A 20,950-nucleotide genomic window follows, 5' to 3' on the forward strand; every position below is an offset into this window, starting at 1 on the left:
TTTGTAACGAAATATACCAAAAGAAGTAAAAGACAATTTACAAACGAGATACAATACTTCATTACGAGCAGCAGTGCAAATGACGGAAAATTTTTAATTGTATTTTGAACTAAATATGCTGCTTAATAACTTTGTTGTATGTATCTATGTGTAGTATCAATAATCTTGGCAACTTCCTCTCATTCACGGTACGATATTAATCTGTTGTTCTAAAGTTTATTATTTCTCTTTATTCACAGTGCACAACATTCTTGGACACAGCTGATCAAAATTTCAGACACTGTAAGCGGAATCACAAACAGCAGAGCGCTTCCATTTCGCGCGAAAGTATCAAACCGTCTGATTGCTTCTGCTTTGCCGTGTCAAATGATGCTCGACGCACATTGGCGTGCTCTCACGGAAGACGACGCAACGCTCGCTACTGCTTGATACCTTCGCGCTGTCGCTGCACCGCGTTCGCTACAGTATGCTAATGTAGGACACCGCTCTGGCGAGCTGCTCAACACGAAACAACAAAATTGATTTTTCTCGTATCTTATGGTTTCACAACGCAGCTTGATGTTGAAGGACCTAGTTTTTCGATGCTGGTCACAGTTATTGTGATAATTACTTAATAAGTAGGCTATCGCATAAAATTTCAAGGCTATAGCCTGAAAAATGATGTCGCTGCCTACTTTGCGTTTCATTCAGTTTAGGCTATACATTGATATGCATTAAATTCATCTAACAGAACGAAATTATTTTTAAGGCTGCAACGAAAGTCATATCTCACTACACTATGGAGAAACTGGAAGTATTTTATTTTAGCGTGCTGCCGCTGGGCGCGCTGCGTGAGGCATTCAGTCGTGAACAGTTCTTGCAAACACACTTGTTATTCCACCGTCAGCACGCCCGTCCAGCATCATGGAGAGACAACAGGCATTTTAATGCTAAACTCTCATCTTAAACATGGAGTACTGAGAGGACATTATCTACGACAGAGGTGTGAAACTATCATTGTGTGTTCTGAGAAGCACATTCATGGAGAATTTTTTATCATTTGTATAAGGAACTGAATATCAACCTTTGCTGTTCGAGAAGTATGCTCTATTGTATGTTACCTACAACGTTAGATTATATCGTGGACACTGTAAACTGTGTTTCGCAACTGAATTCAACCAAGACAGTTTCAACAATGTGCTATTTCTCTAGGAATTTAGAAAATTAATATTTCCAGAATCATTTTAGAACTAAACAAAGCTGTATTGATAACACTGTTAATAAAGCACATACCCACGTCAACAGAAGATGACTAAATAAAAGAAGAAGAAGAAGGGAACCAGCACAACGCTTTTAGGACGGATGACAATTCCGTAACTCTATTATTATGACAAACGTCGCTTTAGAAAACCCAGTAAATATAGTTCCAAGTACTACAACCATTCTTTTCGGCAAGATTATTAACTCTCAATGATGAAAATTATATATTTGTTATGGTTAATGGAAGATAATACAGAAAGGTTCATTGATCGTGACCGGGCCAAATATCTCACTAAATAAACGTCAAACGAAAAACTACAAAGAACGAAACTTGTCTTGCTTGAAGGGGGAAACCAGATGGCGCCATGGTTGGTCCGCTGGGTGTCGCTGCCATAGGTCAAACGGATATCAACTGCGATTTTTTTTTAAATAGGAACCCCCATTTTTATTACATATTCGTGTAGTACGTATAGAAATATGAATGTTTTAGTTGGACCACTTTTTTCGCTTTGTGATAGATGGCGCTGTAATAGTAACAAACATATGGCTCACAGTTTTAGACGAACAGTTGGTAACAGGTAGGTTTTTTAAAATACAGAACATTTTATTTCGGTTGTTCCAATGCGATACATGTACCTTTGTGAACTTATAATTTATAAGAACGCATGCTGTTACAGCTTGATTACCTGTACATACCACATTAATGCAATAAATGCTCAAAATGATGTCAGTCAACGTCAATGCATTTGGCAATACGTGTAATGACATTCCTCTCAACAGCGAGTAGTTCGCCTTCCGTAATGTTCGTACATGCATTGACAATGCGCTGACGCATGTTGTCAGGCGTTGTCGGTGAATCACGGTAGCAAATATCCTTCAACTTCCCCACAGAAAGAAATCCGGGGACGTCAGATCCGGTGAAAGTGCTGCGACGACCAATCCGCCTGTCATGAAATATGCTATTCAATACCGCTTCAACCGCACGCGAGCTATGTGCCGGACATCCATCATATTGGAAGTACATCGCCATTCTGTCATGCAGTGAAACATCTTGTAGTAACATCGGTAGAACATTACGTAGGAAATCAGCATTCATTGCACCATTTAGATTGCCATCGATAAAATGGGATCCAGTTATCCTTCCTCCCATAATTCCGCACCATACATTAACCTACCAAGGTCGCTGATGTTCCACTTGTCACAGCCATCGTGGATTTTCCGTTGCCCAGTAGTGCATATTATGCTGGATTACGTTACCGCTGTTGGTGAATGACGCTTCGTCGCTAAATAAAACGCGTTGAAAAAATCTGTCATCGTCCCGTAATTTATCTTGTGCCCAGTGGTAGAACTGCACACGACGTTCAGAGCCGTCGCCATGCAGTTCCTAGTGCACAGAAATTTGGTACGGGTGCAATCGTTGTTGATGTAACAGCATTATTACCACCGATGTTTTTGAGATTCCCGATTCTCGAGCAGTTTGTCTGCTACTGATGTACGGATTAGCCGCGACAGCAGCTAAAACACCTACTTGGTCATCATCATTTGTTGCAGGTCGTGGTTGACGTTTCACATGTGGCTGAACACTTCCTGTTTCCGTAAATAACGTAACTATCCGGCGAACGGTCCGGACACTTGGATGATGTCGTCCAGGATACCGAGCAGCATACGTAGCACACGCCCGTTGGGCATTTTGATCACAATACCCATACATCAACACGATATCGACCTTTTCCGCAATTGGTAAAAGGTCCATTTTAATACGGGTAATGTATAACGAAGCAAATACTGTCCGCACAGGCGGAATGTTACGTGATACCACGTAGTTATACGTCTGTGACTATTACAGTGCCATCTATCACAAAGCGAAAAAAAGTGATCCAACCAAAACATTCATATTTCTTTACGTACTATACGAATATGTAATAAAAAATGGGGGGTTCCTATTAAAAAAAAACACAGTTGATATCAGTTTGACCTATGGGAGCGCCGTCTAGCGGGCCAACCATAGCGCCATCTGGTTTCCCCCTTAAAGCTAGGCGAGTTTCGTTCTTTGTAGTTTTTTCGTTTGATGCTTATTTCGTGGCCCGGTCACTATCAATGGACCACCCTGTATACCAAATACAAGGCAGCAGGAGCAATTGAGGACTGCCCAGTACGACGTGTAAATTAATTAAAATTACCTAAAGAATAATCTTTGCCCGGATGCACTAGCTCAGCTGCTCATATGTTTTCCAAGGTGATTCAGCATTTATTCTAAAGAAATATTTAATAAGGCACTTTCCAGAAAGGACAATGGCTGTAGGTGACAAGATAATACAGCAAGCTATTATCTGGAGCAAGAAAGGTGATAGAACGAACTTTTGGGTCTACAGAGTGATTTCATGATGACGTTACAATCTTTCAAAGACGTAGGTGAAGGGAAACTAGCAATTTGAGGTGAGGTACCCTAGACTGGAAAAGACCGATTGTAAGTTACAAGCGAAAAGTTTTCTAATTCCTCTGGCAGTGGACTTCTATTGCAAGTTCTTTGCTTGGGATTTGCTTGTCACGTCTCGGGAGTAGGTAGTATGACCCAAAACAGGAAAAATCGTCACGTGAACATGAGCTCTAAAATGCATTACTTAAGTATTATTAGTACTTGTTAACTGGTAGCAAAGACGAGCAAATGCTCATAGCTCTGCAGATAACCGCGTGTACTATCACATAACCGCGGCTCTTCCGCAACGCGTAGGACACCAGCTATCAGCCAGTATGTCACTAGTCACCGTCCGTGTGAGTATTTCGTGTTTGCCAAAACAAGGAATGCAGAGATCACATAGCGGGAAGGCGAAGTTTTCACTGGAACCTTTCAATAAGAGTGGTAGGTGCACATCTTTCGGATGGTTCCATGATAATGTCTGAAACAGAAAGATCTCGTCCTTCACTATCTTAAGCACTGTACAGCAGCACTGCTCAGACATTTTTCTTGTGTACTCCATATGGAAGCATTCTACCAGCAATCTTCAATTATGTGGTAACACTGGAGAATGCAGTGTGCATTAATCTGGCATTTGTATTTTGGCTGGAGGAACAGTCGTTGTAAATGTTATTTAAACGACAGTGCTGCCACTTGTCTGTAGTAATTTTTGTTTCACTGTTATACGATCCAGATTTTGGCCTTGGGACATTTTCAAATAAAAAAAAACTGTAACAGATAATAGAAGTATAAATTAAGAAAGAAAGAACCAGGGCAACAATGAAAGGTATTGTTTAATTACCACGATTCTTTGCCTTACATATTGTGGTGAGCGTACTGTAAGACCTTCGGTACACACACCGTCAGATTATTTGACTTGTCGCTCTAACGAAGTAGGCGAGTGTCAGCAATATGTCTCGTGGTGTTATCGTGGCGTGTTTATCTTCTGCCGTTAGGTCAGACGATAGAAATGCCACTTGCACACTTAGAGCAGCAGATTGACGGTGACCAACTTTAAACAGAACTTGATTAATTTTCACACACATTTATTAAAATAATAAAAAGCCTAAACCTTACGTAACTTGATTCTGGATGCTATTTACAACTGACAATCTGAAGTTCCTTTGGTCTTGGTATGTTAATCTTATTCTCACATATCTCTGATACTTGACAAAGTGTCTATACATTTATCTTCATGGCTATGTACAGGAATATGATAATCTTTTTAGGTGCAGACTGAAACTTGACTATAGACTGGTAAAGACTAATGCAGACTGGTACAGACTGGTGCAGACTAATGCAGACTCATACAGACTGACTAATCGAAGGTCTGTACACTCGTTATAATACCTCGCACGTTCAGGTATCACTGCTCGCATGTGATCCGCGAGGAGAAAAGGTTCTATGTTAACAGCAATCTTATTGGATGCGTTACATATTAATACGCGGATCGGCGGAAGCAGTATTTGGTCCGTCTCTAAGGCAGCGCCATCTCGTAGTGCGGAGACGGACGAGCGCTGCGCCTGCGCTGTTGTGCTTAGCGGGGCGCGCTCTAGTGGGAAAGTTGTGTATGGGCTGACTACGCGGAACTATGTACACAACACATATACATGAAAAGACATCAAACAGGTATGAAATATAGGACCTTGTCAGGAAAGCTTATGTGATCATTGAGGACAGAAGTGGTAACAATTCTAAAACGCCTAAATATGTTGCAGACATTCATTTCTGAGTCCTATAGCACAGATATTACATGAAACTGTTAACGAATAAACAGGTATGCGCCACGCTACTGTGTCTGAACAACGGCTGACTTGGACATAGATGAAACGATCTTGCAAAGATCACCTGAGTGATATCACAGTCTGCAGAACGCAATCCGTGGTGTTTTAGGGAGCGACATAGCTGAACTGTTTATTTTCCGTGATAAACACATTACCTTTGCACACATCGGTACACAAAAATTTTTACAGCGTATGGCGTGGAGGCGCACTATTAAAACCTGAAGTGTCTTATCGTAACATACTTGTAAAAGAAATGGAGTTCTACCTAGTGATACAGTTCATTACGTAAAACACGGTGCATTATACCGGTTGATCAAAAAGTCTGTATAAATTTGAAAACTTAATAAACCACGGAATAATGTAGATAGAGAGGTAAAAATTGACACACGTAATTGGAATGACATGGGGTTTTATTAGGATGGCACTGCACCGCATATTGCTAGACGCGTGAGAGATCTCTTGCGCGTGTCGTTTGGTGATGATCGTGTGCTCAGCAGCCACTTTCGTCATGCTAGGCCTCCCAGGTCCCCAGACCTCAGTCCATGCGATTATTGGCTTTGGGGTTACCTGAAGTCGCAAGTGTATCGTCATCAACCGACATCTCTAGGGATGCTGAAAGACAACATCCGACACCAATGCCTCACCATAACTCCGGACATGCTTTACATTGCTGTTCACAACATTATTCCTCGACTACAGCTATTGTTGAGGAATGATGGTGGACATATTGAGAATTTCCTGTAAAGAACATCATCTTCGCTTTGTCTTACTTTGTTATGCTAATTATTGCTATTCTGATCAGATGAAGCGCTATTTATCGGACATTTTTTGAATTTTTCTATTTTCTTGGTCCTAATAAAACCCCATGCCATTCCAAGCATGTGTGTCAATTTGTGCCTCTCTATCTACATTATTACGTGGCTTATTCAGTTTTCAATATTTATACTGACTTTTTGAGCACCCGGTACATACGAGTAGTAATATGTATCGTAACAAATTGCAACAGCAGTACGCAAATGTTCCCAAAAGTTTCTCACACTAGCACAATCAACCACGAAAGCCACAACGCAGTGGCGACGAAATGGTGGTGAGAGGGAAAGAATATGAATGCCACTGTTAAGCCAACAGAACATAAGACATTGATCAAACTGGTTAGGGGTGGAAGTGGTGGGGGTGACACGGAAGGGGGCAATTGAGGGGAAGGAGGCACTCTGAAGAGGTATGTGCCTACGGAGGAATGAAGGAAACGAAATTTAATAAAGTTAAGGAATTGAGATCCATGCTGTCACACAAATACAAATAAAACTTCTGTAGAGTCCACATTATAAAACTTATTGAAGTACTAAAAAACTATGTATACCTCTATCTATAACATGCATTGTAAAACACGTACGCCACAATTTGCATGAGGGTCAAGAAACTGGTAAAAGTTCACAGAAAAATAAAAGGACAATATAAAGTATTTTTTTAAGTTTAAAACAATGGTTTTTCAGTTATTGATTCTGTGGTTAAATCGGTAGGTTATTATTTAAACTACTAGCATATGAGACACGCTGTATGATGGAGTAATAATAAATACTTTCTACCGATTTTGTATTGTATCTGTAAAATCAGAGGCTATATGGTGGGGGGGGGGGGGGTAGAGAGTAGTATTGTAATGATAGAGGGGTTAGACGGAAAGCCGGCCGCGGTGGCCGTGCCGTTCTAGCGCTGCAGTTCGGAACCACGGGGCCGCTACGGTCGCAGGTTCGAATCCTGCCTCGGGCATGGATGTGTGTGATGTCCTTAGGTTAGTTAGGTTTAAGTAGTTCTAAGTTCTAGGGGACTGATGACCTAAAATGCTACGTCCCATAGTGCTCAGAGCCATTTGAACCATTTTTGTTAGACGGAAAAACGGTAGGTAGTTTGAGAACGCAGACAATCATGGGGAGGGGTGGAGGAATAATCGAACTTTTATAAAGTATTTGAAACCCATTTACATATTCTAAACACCTATATACATATTTTATACACTTATTCACATATTCTAAACACTTTTAGTTAGTATTATAAATATGTGGTATGCGTTCCAGGATATTCCGCGTTGCCGTGAGCTGGTGCCACGAATCTAGCTTTAACCCACATTCCTGTCAGTTCAGTGATATTTGCGAGACTTCGTTCCCTGTTGAGTTGCAGTCTGTTACTACTTGGGAAAACCTACGTTTCCAGCATTTATGGACTTAGAGAAAGCTTTTGACAATGTTGACTGGAATACTCTCTTTCAAATTCCGAAGTTGGCAGGGGTAAAATACAGGGAGCGAAAAGCTATTTACAATTTGTACAGAAACCAGATGGCAATTATAAGAGTCGTGAGGCCTGAAAGGGAAGCTGTGGTTGGGAAGGGAGTGAGATAGGGCTGTAGCCTATCCCCGATGTTATTCAATCTGAATATTGAGCAAGCAGTAAAGGAAACAAAAGAAAATTTCGGAGTAGGAATTAAAATACATGCAGAAGAAATAAAAACTTTGAGGTTCGCCGATGACATTGTAATTCTGTCAGAGACAGCAAAGGACCTGGAAGAGCAGCTGAACGGAATGGACAGTGTCTTGAAAGGAGGATATAAGATGAACATCAACAAAAGCAAAACGAGGATCATGGAATGCAGTCGAATTAAATTGGGTGATTCTGCGGGAATTAGATTAGGAAATTTGACGCTTAAATCGGTAAGCGGGTCGAAGGCTTCCATCCAGTCAGTCACTGATCAGTGTGGCCTGGCGACGGAAGACAGCAAAACGAAAGCTGAAATTTTACATTGAGCTTTTGAGAAATCTTTCACGCAGGAGGATCGTACAAACATACTCCCGTTTGAGTCTCGTACAGATTCCCGTTTGGAGGACACAGTGATAGACATAACTGGCGTTGTGAAGCAGCTGAATGGGTTGAAGATAAATAAATGGCCAGGTCCTGATGGGATTCCAATTCTGTTTTACAAGGAGTACTCTACTGCATTGGCTCCTTACTTAGCTTACATTTATCGCGAATCTCTTGCCCAACGTAAAGTTCCGAGCGACTGGAAAAAAGCGCAGGTCACGCCTGTATATAAGAAGGGTAGAAGGACGGATCCTCAAAATTACAGACCAATATCCTTAACATCGGTTTGTTGCAGGATTCTCGAACATATTCTCAGCTCGAATATAATGAATTTCCTTGAGACAGAGAAATTGCTGTCCATGCATCAGCACGGGTTTAGAAAGCATCGCTCCTGCGAAATGCAACTCGCCCTTTTCTCACATGATATCTGGCGAACCATGGATGAAGGGTATCAGACGGATGCCATATTCCTTGACTTCCGGAAAGGGTTTTACTCAAAAAATGTTTCCATTGGCTCTGAGCACTATGGGACTTAACATCTGTGGTCATCAGTCCCCTAGAACTTAGAACTACTTAAACCTAACTAACCTAAGAACATCACACACATCCATGCCCGAGGCAGGATTCGAACCTGCGACCGTAGCAGTCGCGCGGTTCCGGACTGAGTGCCTAGAACCGCTAGACCAGAGTTTTACTCGGTGCCTCACTGCAGACTCCTAACTAAGGTACGAGCATATGGGATTGGTTCCCACGTAAGTGAGTGGCTCGAAGACTTCATCGATAATAGAACCCAGTACGTTGTCCTCGATGGTGAGTGTTCATCGGTGGTGAGGGTATCATCTGGAGTGCCCCAGGGAAGTGTGGTATGTCCGCTGTTGTTTTCTATCTACATAAATGATCTTTTGGATAGGGTGGATAGCAATGTGCGGCTGTTTGCTGATGATGCTGAAATGTACGGGGAGGTGTCGTCGTTCAGTGACTGTAGGAGGATACAAGATGACTTGGACAGGATTTGTGATTGGTGTGAAGAATGGCAGCTAACTCTAAATATAGATAAATGTAAATTAATTCAGATGAATAGGAAAAAGAATCCTGTAATGTTTGAAAATTCCATCAGTAGTGTAGCGCTTGCCACAGTCACGTCTATTAAATATTTGGGCGTAACACTGCAGAGCGATATGAAGTGGGACAAGCATGTAATGGCAGTTGTGGGGAAGGCGGGTAGTCTTCTTCGGTTCATTGGTAGAATTTTGGGAAGATGTGGTTCATCTGTAAAGGAGACCGCTTACAAAACACTAATACGACCTATTCTTGAGTACTGCTCGAGCGTTTAGGATCCCTATCAGGTCGGATTGAGGGAGGACATAGAAGCAATTCAGAGGCGGGCTGCTAGGTTTGTTATTGGTACGTTTGATCATCACGCGAGTGTTGCGGAAATGCTTCAGGAACCCGGGTGGGAGTCTTTAGAGGAAAGGAGGCGTTCTTTTCGTGAATCGCTACTGAGGAAATTTAGAGAACCAGCATTTGAGGCTGACTGCAGTACAATTTTGCTGCCGCCAACTTACATTTCACGGAAAGACCACAAAGATAAGATAAGATAAGAGAGATTAGGGCTCGTACAGAGGCATACAGGCAGTCATTTTTCCCTCGTTCTGTTTGGGAGTGGAAAAGGGAGAGAAGATGCTAGTTGTAGTACGAGGTACCCTCCGCCACGCACCGTATGGTGGATTGCGGAGTATGTATATAGATGTAGATGTAAATGAGTTTTGCTATTTGGGGAGCTAAATAACTAATGATGGTCGAAGTAGAGAGGATAGAAAATGTAGACTGGCAATGGCAAGGAAAGCGTTTCTGAAAAAGAGAAATTTGTTAACATCGAGTATAGATTTCAGTGTCAGGAAGTCGTTTCTGAAAGTATTTGTATGGAGTGTAGCCATGTATGGAAGTGAAACGTGGACGATAAATAGTTTAGACAAGAAGAGAATAGAAGCTTTCGATATATGGTGCTACAGAAGAATGTTGAAGATTAGATGGGTAGATCACATAACTAATGAGGAGATATTGAATAGAAATGGAGAGAAGAGAAATTTGTGGCGCATTTCGACAAGAGAAAGGGATCGGTTGGTACGGCATATTCTGAGGCATCAGGGGATCACAAATTTAGTATTGGAGGGCACCGTGGAGGGTAAAAATCGTAGAGGGAGACCAAGAGATTTATACACTAAACAGATTCAGAAGGATGGAGGTTGCAGTAAGTACTGGGAGATGAAGTAGCTTGTACAGGATAGAGTAGCATGGAGAGCTGAATCAAACCAGTCTCTGGACTGAAGTTCACAACAACAACAACTCCTTCCGACATGTTTAAAGTTTTTGTCTGCAGGTTAAAGTTTTTATTTGTCATTTTGTATCCAGGCGTGGATATGGAGAACAGATTACTGGGGTACAGGTGCTCTGAACTTGCTGAATGCGTGCGTTTGGATTTCAGTTTTGGTTAATGTGATTCCTCGTAGCTTGTCTTATTTGTTGCCCTGCCTTTACCTTATGATATTGTATTACGTTCCCATCATTAGCACAGTCTGCACTAATTTCAAACTAGCTGTGTTATGCTTGTACCGGGATTAATAGTTCCTCCTTCTTAACTATTCAAATTTAATAGTTATTGCCATCAGATGCAAGCAGCGTTGTTTTAATTTCTTGTTGCTCTTGTTTCTGGGGTTTAATTACTTAAGGACTGACTGCTGATCAAGCTTCAGGAGTTAACAGCTTTTACCATAAGAAGCAACCCGTATTGTTTTAAGTTGTTCCTGTTTAAATTTTTATTTGTGCAGCGGTAGGGGGGGGGGGTGTTAAATTATTCGCTAGCATTTTGAAAGATTATTAAAATTTATGTTTGGCTGCGGTGAATGTAATGTGTAATTTGGGGAGCTTCAAAGAGCCTTCTGCTACTTGAGTCGTGTTTTCGTTAAATGTATTTCGGTTCTATGTTTTAGAAGTACCAGTTACTTCGCTAGTTGCCCAGTTTCTGTAGAACGGGGCGTTCAGTATTTCCAACTGGTGCCTGGTTTCAGTCCTGACCACATTCGTATCATAGTAAAACCAAATTAATTTGGCAATTGCTAGAATGTAATTTTATTGTTAATTGTTATTTTGCATAAAATGGCTTACTTAAATGTCTTTTTTAGAGTGTGACTGATGTTCATGTGAAGGTCTGGTCCTACCACTCCCTAACCAACTTTAACACTGATTAACTCCGAACATTTTATCAGTGAATATTAAGCCCTCCTCCTTAGCTTCGTGAACTGCGCAGCTGACTGCTATAGACTGTCATGCAGAGGGCCTGGGTTCGCTGCCCGATAGGGTCGGAGATTTTCCCCTCTCGAAGACTGGGTATTGCGTTATTCTCATCATCTTTTCACCACTGTCGACAGGCAAGTTGCCCACTGTGGGGTCACCTTAAAAGACTTGCAACTCGGAGGCTGAACTTCCCCAAGTGGGGAATCCCGGCCATAAGTGACATACTACCATTCCATTTCATTTCAGTAAATGATAGATGGAAAAATCGTTTGGACTCCTGTAACAGTTCGTTATGCCTCCTACAGAAACGTGTGAACAATGAAGCAGGAGAGCAAAATAGAAAAAAAATGAGCGACAATCTTAGGTACGTCTTTACGTGCATCATATCATGTGATGTGTTTCCACGAATGCTTCTCTTAAAGCTGACATTATAATTCCGAAAACCCGCTATTCTGCCATTATTTGATGCAATCAAAAGAGCTGCGGAACGTGGAGTACTCCGGCATAACATTTCGAAACTGCAGTACAGAGACAGGTAGAAAGTGAACCACTCGAATGTTCTGCTTTGTTGGAAATTCTAACCGCCACAGTGTAGAAAGCTGGGAAGGTCGTGCTTTGTGTTCTTCATGGGACAGAAGGTGGGTTGGTGATGGTGCTGGTACATCAAGTTGACGTGTCTAGCAACAAGTAGACTGCGATTTGAACGGCAGGTCAGAAAAATTAGTGGCACATGCGATGACTCCATCAGGGAATGCCAACAAATTGAAAGCTTGAACGGTTAAAGGCGCTGCAGTCTGGAACCGCACGACCGCTACGGTCGCAGGTTCCAATCCTGCCTCGGGCATGGATGTTTGTGATGTCCTTAGGTTAGTTAGGTTTAACTAGTTCTAAGTTCTAGGGGACTAATGACCTCAGCAGTTGAGTCCCATAGTGCTCAGAGCCATTTTTTGAAAGCTTGAAGTCAGGACGTTGGGGAGTGTATTAATGTTGATAAGGTTTTTTTTTTCACTCTGAAACCGTGTCCACTTTAGTGGTCGAGTACACATCACCCACATTGGTTACGACGTTCAGCAATAATGCGTAATACATTATTGTTTAATATCATGTTACAAATGTGTCATAAGATGGACGAGACATTAAATATCATGGAAGGTTTATTTAAGAACACCACTATCGTAGGCTGTTTCAAGCTGAGCTGACTTAGTGACCAAAATCTAAAATGGAATGGACGCTAACAGGAAGAAATTTGCAAGACTGAGTCCACTAAGCTCTTCGATGGCTATCCACAGCCTATAATACCTTACAGTTGGACATTTCACGCTGGCACAGTTACCAAATGGGCGAATGCATTATTTAAAAATTAACTGTGTATTTCACAATCCCTAATCAAATTTAATCGTTCGACGTTAGGAACGTCGGTCAAAATCCATGTAGCCATTATACAGTGACAACTGAAGTAACTCGTTCCGGTGAATCGTGTTAAAAGTTGCTCGATTACGTGGGTCCAATTCACTGCTCATTCGACACAAACACCCATATCCATGATTGTCCGTCACACGAAGGCCAACACCTTGCCTAAAGGTATATCCGCAAACCCTACCTCTCCACCCCTCCCCCCCCCCCTCCAACCTAGAAATACCACCTATCCCCCATCCCATTAACTAACTACGTTCCACACATTTACCAGAGAACTAAGTTTCACCTGTTTAGCCTTAGCCAAGAGAGTGGTTGCCGTGGTAGAGGTTGGAAATGATCTCGTGCTAGGAGTGCATTTCAGGTGCGAAGAAAAACTACGGCTATGATTTTGGTGAAATGGCAAATAGTATATTGTTTTACAGCGTACCGTACAGAATCGTCAGGTATACAAGAAACAGTTGAAAACTGAGTGCACATTCCAAAAGGCTTTTACAGTGGAACAATTCTTTGTTGATATTTCTGTGGCTATTAGTGATTGTGATTCCAGTTAAACACCGGTAGCATCCCTAATCCAGGAGCGGAGGTTGCCGACGTTGGCGTACGCGGCTCCAGTAGCCTCGCAAGAGCTGCCGGTCCAGGAGACGATGCCGACCTGCGTGCTGCCACTGACCAGGGGGCCGCCAGAGTCGCCCATGCAGACGCTCTTGCCGGCCTGTCCCGCGCACACCATGCGCGCCGTGACGGTGTTCACGTTGGCGAAGATGTTCTGGCAGGTGGCGCGGTCTATGATGCTCATGTCGACCTTGAGCAGGTTGTTCGGGGCGCCGCCGCTGGTGGACGTCTGGCCCCAGCCGGTGGCAGTGACGGCGAGACCACCTGGTGGGTCGTAGTTGTCATTGGGCAGGCCCACGGCACGCATGTTGCTGCCCGAGAGAGATCCGGACACCTGTCAAGTACAATACTCTCAACTACAGTCTCCCCGCAGTAATAGTATTTTATACGGCCTTCACACATAGTTGGGCAGACAACAAATTATTTATGTTGTTACGGAGACCAATGGATATACTCTAAAGCTAAACCTGTAAATCATATAGTTACCACACTGATGTTTCGCTGATTTAATAGGATACACTTGTGGTGTACTACATCGATAAAAGTTCAACGTTGAAGATGAAGCTATAGATCCTTCGAAGACGATCACAAATAAATCGAAATAGGAGAAAATCCCAAAGAGAATAATATTTGTTGTCATTGCCGAAAGAATTCGTCCCTGACGTCCACAATTTCCAACACTATGGAATCACCAAGATCATATTATTTAACTTTAATTACAAATAATGCTGCAACGAACAGAAAGCCAAGCAGCTTGTTTGGTATTAGGTCTGAAAGTCAGTTCTATTGAATAGGAAGAACCTTAAGGTAATGTAATTCATCCACGAAAGAAGTAACTAACAAAACACTTGTTCGACTGATTCTGGAGTACTGCTCATGAGTGTGAGAACATTACTAGGTTGGATTAATGAAAGAGATTGATAAGTTCGAACGACAAGCGGCGAGTTTCGTCACGGGATCCTTGAGTCGGGGCGAAGGCGGTATGGATATGGCCAACAAACTCCACTGGATACAGCGGAGGCGCTGTGAACCACGGAGAGGTTTTCTACTGAAATTCCAAGACATTATTTTCCGGGCAGAATTGGACAACATATTATTTTTACTCACACGGGTCACGCGAAACGACAACAAGTACAAAAAATGCGTGAAAGTAGAGCTAATACGGAAATTAGCGGTGATTATTCTTCCAACTCCCCATTGGCGAATGGAATAGGGAGGGGATGTCGGCTAGTGGTATCAGAAATACCCTACACCATACACATTTAGGCTAGGTCATAGTAAACCTAAGAGAGGCGAACGTTACGAGAAGTAGCAGAAATGAGATTAATGATGGAAATAACATCAAAACTGGGTACCACGAAGTAGACGAAGTAAAGGAATTCACCTGCCTTGGAAGCAATGTCTTATGCGATGAAGAAGGTAAGGAAGACATATAAAGCACAGGAAAAGAGGGCCTTCCTGGCAAAACAAGTATAGGAGAGAGTTGCATCTTGAAACACTTTTCGGACTTTGCCTATAGCCAGCCCTGTTACTGTAGTTTAACATGTTTTCTTGTTCATTTTTAAAACGACGGCATTCGCTTCTTATGCGCTGCAGCCTTTTTCTGAAATTACGAAAATTACTTCGGAAATTAAGGTTTTTCCAAATAAGAAAGGATGTTTCAAGCCACGAAATTGCCATGTACCTAGGATCAAATATAAGACTGAAATTTAAAAGCGTTACAACCGAGGAAACTTTTTCAACACTATAGCAGCCAGTCTGTTACATTGCTACCCTACTACACACTAATAATCACTATGTGAAATCAAATTATGCAGAAATATTATCAAAAATTCTGTCTCAAATTAAACGTATTTTGAAATTAAAGCTATTGGAAATTAACATGAATTTCCGTTTTCAAGACTGGTAACGTTGTTAAGACATTAACGAAACTCCCTTAATTTGTAAATATCACATGTTCCGTAAGAAGAGACCTTATTGTTTTTCAAGGAACGGCGTAATGCACAGCTATCAAAGTATGGCATAACCGTCCACACTTTATACAACTAGTTTTAAAAATATATAGATCTTGCCCTAAAGCTCTGTAAGTCTGGTGCACAAAACAAATCCGGTGTCCAAGTATAACAAAAACTGTAGGAAATGGCGATAACTGCTAGCGGTCCATTCTAGTGTGCATTCCGTCATGAGGTTCTAAAATATGTCTGTAGACTCAAGTACCTATCAAAAAATATCACGTGTTCCTAGGTACGCCATCTTTCCCGTTCAGTAATCTTAAACGTTGTCTTTAATTTAAGGGGGAATGTATGTCTGGAGCACTATATTGTACGGTAGCGGAACATGGATCGTGGGGAAGCTCAGAGGAAGAGAACCGATGCTTTCGAGATGTAGTGCTATAAGAAGGATAATCCAAACTAGATGGACAAGATAAGAAATGAGTTTCTCCCCGAATAGGCTAGGGCATATGTACAACATTGAGAGAAGAAGGAAAAAATTTATGAGACATGTGTTAGTACATCATGGAGTAACTTCCATGGTACTATAGGGAACCATAGAGGATAGAAATTGAAGGCTGCAACCCAGGAAAAAGCATATCCTACAAATAATCGAGAACATTGACTGCAGTCTTGAACTCCATTGGCAATCACTTGAGGCGAGACGACGACCTTTTCGTCGAACATATTGGGAAAATTTGAAGTAACATTGAGTCTGACTGCAGAACGATTCTACTGCCATGTAAACACGATGAAGACAAGACCTACTATCGATATAAACCCATCCAGGCGACAGCAGCTTCACCTGGTGATGAATGACTGCTAGTCAGACACATGCACGGCGCATGCAATATCAGTGAGTGTCCGGTCTGTGTGGAATGGGGAAGGCCTGCGCTATATCTGAGTTTTGCTGAGGGCCGATTGTGATCATCCGGAGACTCGGCACCAGCTTTTCGGAAATTGAATACCTTGTTGGGTGTACGATGAGTGCTGTAGCAAGTGTCTTCAACAATTGGCGAAATCAAACTGAAACAACGACCAGACCTCGTGGGGTTGGGTGGCCGGCCACCCCTCATTATGGATATATGAAGACATGTCCGAAAGAATAGATACCATCTTCATATATAAATATCTTCAGTGCGGACGCACTCACTTTGCTCAAACTCTTACGGGAATCGGTAGACTGACTGTCGCGAGTTATGAGTATAGTGGGCAGGGGCCCTACAAATGTAGTGCCTGGACACTAAGTTGGAAGGATGGGTCTCAAGGGGAGCGTGCCAGAGATAAGTCCATGTAGTCGCAATATCCTCTGTGTCCTCAGTGGCTCAGTGGGATAGAGCAGGAGATATTGGATTCGAGTCCCGGAAGGATCACACATTTTCAACTGTTTCCATTGATATTTATCAACGCCTATAAGGAGCTAACGGTCTGGATTTCATTGTAATTTCATTCCTCAATGTAGATGTCGGAAGTCCTATGTTGGGCAGACTGGTAAAACGAGACAGGCGGCGAACGATGGCAGAACTATCATCAGACAGAGCACAAGTGTGTCTGAACACACAGTGCACAAAACACTCCTACCGATGAGGTTTCATAGCAGACTACCCATGCAAGTGCCAATGGTAACACCACAACATCGGCAACCACTACTGATATGGGGAGGTTGGAGCTATGGCAGAGCGTTGGGATGGCCTAATGAATCCCAATACGTTCTTCATCATGCCGATGGGAGGTCCCGAATCCGTCGTCTTCCAGGCCAACAGCCCCTTAACACCTTTACTGCGGGACGGAAGCAAGCGGGCGGTGTCTACGTTATGCTCTGCAGAACATTCACGTCAGCATCCATGGGTCAAGTGGAGACCGTGCAAGACACCACGAGGTATCGTACACAGGCTGCAGACCACGTATATCCTCGACGGCGGTTTTCAACTAGATAGTTCCCCATGTCAATAAGAACTGGGGTGTGATGGAGTGGTTCGTGAAACAATGTGACTCTGTAGGTGTGATGGCCTCAGAGCTCATCGCCAACCTCCTAGGAATTTACGGAAATTAGGCGACTTGGGCGTGGAGATGTGGCGCCAAATCCCTTCAGCAAACTGCCCAAACTTCATTGCTTTCGTACGACAACGTGTCGCTGTTGTTATCCGTGCCAGAGATGGAGGTATGAGGTTATGATGTTCTGGCTGATCATTATAAATGTAGAGTGAAGAAAACAATTTGCAGTTAACGAGTTAAAGAAATGCTGTACAATTTACGATCTCTCACCTGCAGCACCGCTATGTCGTAGTCAACCGTCGCGGAGTTGTACTGCTTGTGCATGTAGCCGGAAGCGACGTTTAGCACAGTGCCGCCGCTGTTCTTGTACGTGGACCCGCCTCGCACGCTCATCAGCGACACGGACTTGCCGTCGACGCAGTGGGCCGCTGTCAGCGCCCAGTTGCCGCTGATGATGGAGGCGCCACATATCTGGGAGCCGCTGTACAGGAAGGCCAGCTGCCAGGGGTAGTTGGAGATGTCGGCGTTGGAGCCGCCAATCACCCGGCCTTCGCCTCTGGACCACAGCTGGCGCCCTCTCGGCGCTGCGAAGCTCGGCGCCAGCAGGCACAGTGCGAGGACCAGGTTGCGGATCATGGCGGAGCTGCCGTGTGTGCCCTTTCTCGTCCGGACTGCAGATTATATAGCCATTCCGAGTGCCCTTGACGTCTCAATACTGTTGTTATCTACATTTAATCACCGTCCAAAGGATAAATCTCGCATCGTCGGAACCCGATAGCGATGTAATGGAAAGCAAAATATGAATGCACTGGCATTAGTGCTGTCTTTACACAATCTGAGGTACCTCTTGAGTTGATCATTATTCGAACTACCAGATAATCCATAAGTCATTGTTCAGGGTTCCTGTAGTGCTGTGGTACATTGTGTGGATTAATACAGAGTCACATTATCCCTGCACTCAAATACGTCCAAGGAATTTTGATTACTGCCGTTTATTTATTTATTTATTTATTGCTTTTACGACCCTATTGGATCACTTTAGTTCAAATCTTGTAGTCGTCCTTAGCCGTTTCATTTGTTTGGCTGTTTCTTCTTTCTTTTTAGCCCATATTTTTTTGAGCCGTTCCGATCTTCGTTTTCTTTCCTCCTCTGAATACACCACATTTCGTCTCTGCCTTGGTTTGTGCGTGAGTGTTATTGTGTTTGTTTTTACCCATTCGCTGTATTTCTGTGATTTTGTTACAAGATCCTCCTTCGAGATTCCTAGTTCTTCCATGTCCTTCTGCACTTCTCTCACCCAGTTTGACTTGATTTTTTTATTCCAATAAAAGTCGATCAGTCGTTTAGCTAGTCTAGTGTCTTCCGTTCTCAGTATGTGTCCCAGGAATGATATCCTTTTCCTTCTGAAGAATTCTGTTAGTGGAGTGATTGTTTTGTAGACGGTTTCGTTTGGGATTATTCTCCATTGGCCTTCCACTAGGTTCTTCTTGTTTATACACTTTCTTACTATCCTTCTTTCTATTTTTTCTATTGCTTCTATCTCTCCTATTTTATACGGTCCGGAGATTGTCTCGCATGCGTATTGTATTTCCGGGAGAATCACCGTCTGGTAATGTCTGATTTTGGTTTTTGTTGATAGGCATCTCTTATTGTATATGTTCTGAGTTGTGAATAGAGACTTCTTCAGTTTGTCAGTTCTTTCTTTCCAGTTTATTTTCTCGTTATTGTTGTGTGTTATTGTTTCCCCTAGATACTTGAATTTTTTCACCAGTTCTACTTTAGTGTTGAAAATTGATATGTGATCAACGCAGAGAGGATCCCTGACCATGATTTTGGTCTTTTGGAACGAGATTTTTAGTCCAATTTTCCCAGCTATCTCTTCTAGTGTCTCAATTTGCGTTCTTGCCTCTTTTATGTTGTTTGCTAATAGCGCTAAGTCGTCCGCAAAACCTAAACAGTTTACTTTGATTTTTGTTCCTACTTTTATTAGTTCTGGATTAATCTTCCTCCATTCTCTCATCAGATATTCCAGTGCACAGTTAAACAGAATTGGGGACAGCCCGTCCCCCTGTCTTAATCCTGTTTTAATTTCGAACGCGTCTGAGGTTGCTCCTCTGAATTTGACTTTAGAGGTTGTGTTCTCCAGTGTAAGCCCAATCATTTTGATCAGTTTGGGGTGTAAGCCTAAATTTCTCAGTATCTTCTTCAAAGATTCTCTATGTATGCTGTCGTAGGCTTTTTGGAAATCGATGAAAGAGATCACTAGTTGTTTGTTTCTTGATTTGTAGTAGTCGATGATTAGCTTTAGGTTTAATATTTGTTCTGGGCAGCTTCTTCCCGGTCTAAATCCCGCCTGATACTCTCCCAGTTCTTTTTCTAGTTGGTCTCTGACCCTTTTATAAATTATTTTGGAGAGAATCTTGTACGTACAGTCCAGTAGGGAGATCCCTCTATAATTGCCTGGGTCTGTCTTACTCCCTTTTTTGTGGATGGGACATATTATCGCTGTTGTCCATCTTGTCGGTAATTTCTCCTCTTTCCAGATCTTTTGAATGTTCTTGTGGAGGCTGGCCACTGCGTTTTCTCCGGCGTACTTCCATAGCTCTGCCGTTAGTTGGTCTTCTCCGCTAGCTTTGTTGTTTTTTAATTGTTTAATTGCTATTTCCACTTCTGATATTGATGGTGCTTGTATGTTCTCTTCCGGTGTCCTGACTTCTGTGTTAGTATTTATGTCGAGTATATTGATCGGGTCTTCGCAGTTCAGAAGATTTCGGAAGCTTTCCGCCATAATATTGGCATTTTCTTCATCGTTGTGTGCCGTTACTCCTTCTTTGTTTTTGAGCATGAGGGTTGGTGGTGTAAAGGTTTTGGTTTTTTCCCTAAATGTTCTATAGTATTGCCGTGAGTTGTTTTTGGCAAAGCTATCTTCTATTTGGTCCAGCAGTCCGTGATGATACTTTCTTTTGCTATTTCTTAACGTTCTTTGAGTTACTTTCCTCTGTTGGGTCAGCGTTGCAAAATTTTCGTCAGTTTTGTTATTTTGGAATTTCTTCCACGCTTCATGTCTCTTGTCGACTGCCTCCTCACACACTCTGTCCCACCACTGGTGATTTTTTCTCTTTTCGGGTTGTGCTATTTCTGGGGCTATTGTTTTCAACTTCTCTGTCAGTTCTTCCAGTTCCGTGTCTGATTGGACTGTGTTTGTTTTCATTGCGTATTGTGTGTTGTTTTGTATTTTTGCTTGGTCGTGGGTTCGTCTCAACCGGTTGGTTCTTTTTTTCTTTTTTCCAGCCGGTGTTATCTTGATTTTTATT

General features: G+C 42.5%; 1 protein-coding gene across 1 annotated transcript; it reads right to left on the reverse strand.

The window, feature by feature from the left end:
* Window positions 1-13,421: 13,421 nt before the first annotated feature.
* On the reverse strand, window positions 13,422-18,305 carry LOC126262675 (trypsin alpha-3-like). Its single transcript, XM_049959449.1, has 2 exons — window positions 17,907-18,305; window positions 13,422-13,984 (listed from the first exon to the last, which is right to left on the reverse strand). Exons 1-2 carry the CDS (start codon window positions 18,270-18,272, stop codon window positions 13,586-13,588), a joined length of 765 nt encoding a protein of 254 aa, XP_049815406.1. The 5' UTR covers window positions 18,273-18,305; the 3' UTR covers window positions 13,422-13,585.
* Window positions 18,306-20,950: the final 2,645 nt, after the last annotated feature.

The sequence above is a fragment of the Schistocerca nitens genome, chromosome 6, assembly GCF_023898315.1.
Source record: "Schistocerca nitens isolate TAMUIC-IGC-003100 chromosome 6, iqSchNite1.1, whole genome shotgun sequence".
In the NCBI taxonomy this organism is placed as follows: Eukaryota; Metazoa; Arthropoda; class Insecta; order Orthoptera; family Acrididae; genus Schistocerca; species Schistocerca nitens.

Coding starts and splice junctions, on each gene's coding strand:
- LOC126262675 (XM_049959449.1), bottom strand. CDS start 18,272: ATGATCCGCAACCTGGTCCTCGCACTGTGCCTGCTGGCGCCGAGCTTC. Junction 13,985..17,906: donor ACGACATAGCGGTGCTGCAG/GTGAGAGATCGT, acceptor TGTACTTGACAG/GTGTCCGGATCTCTCTCGGG.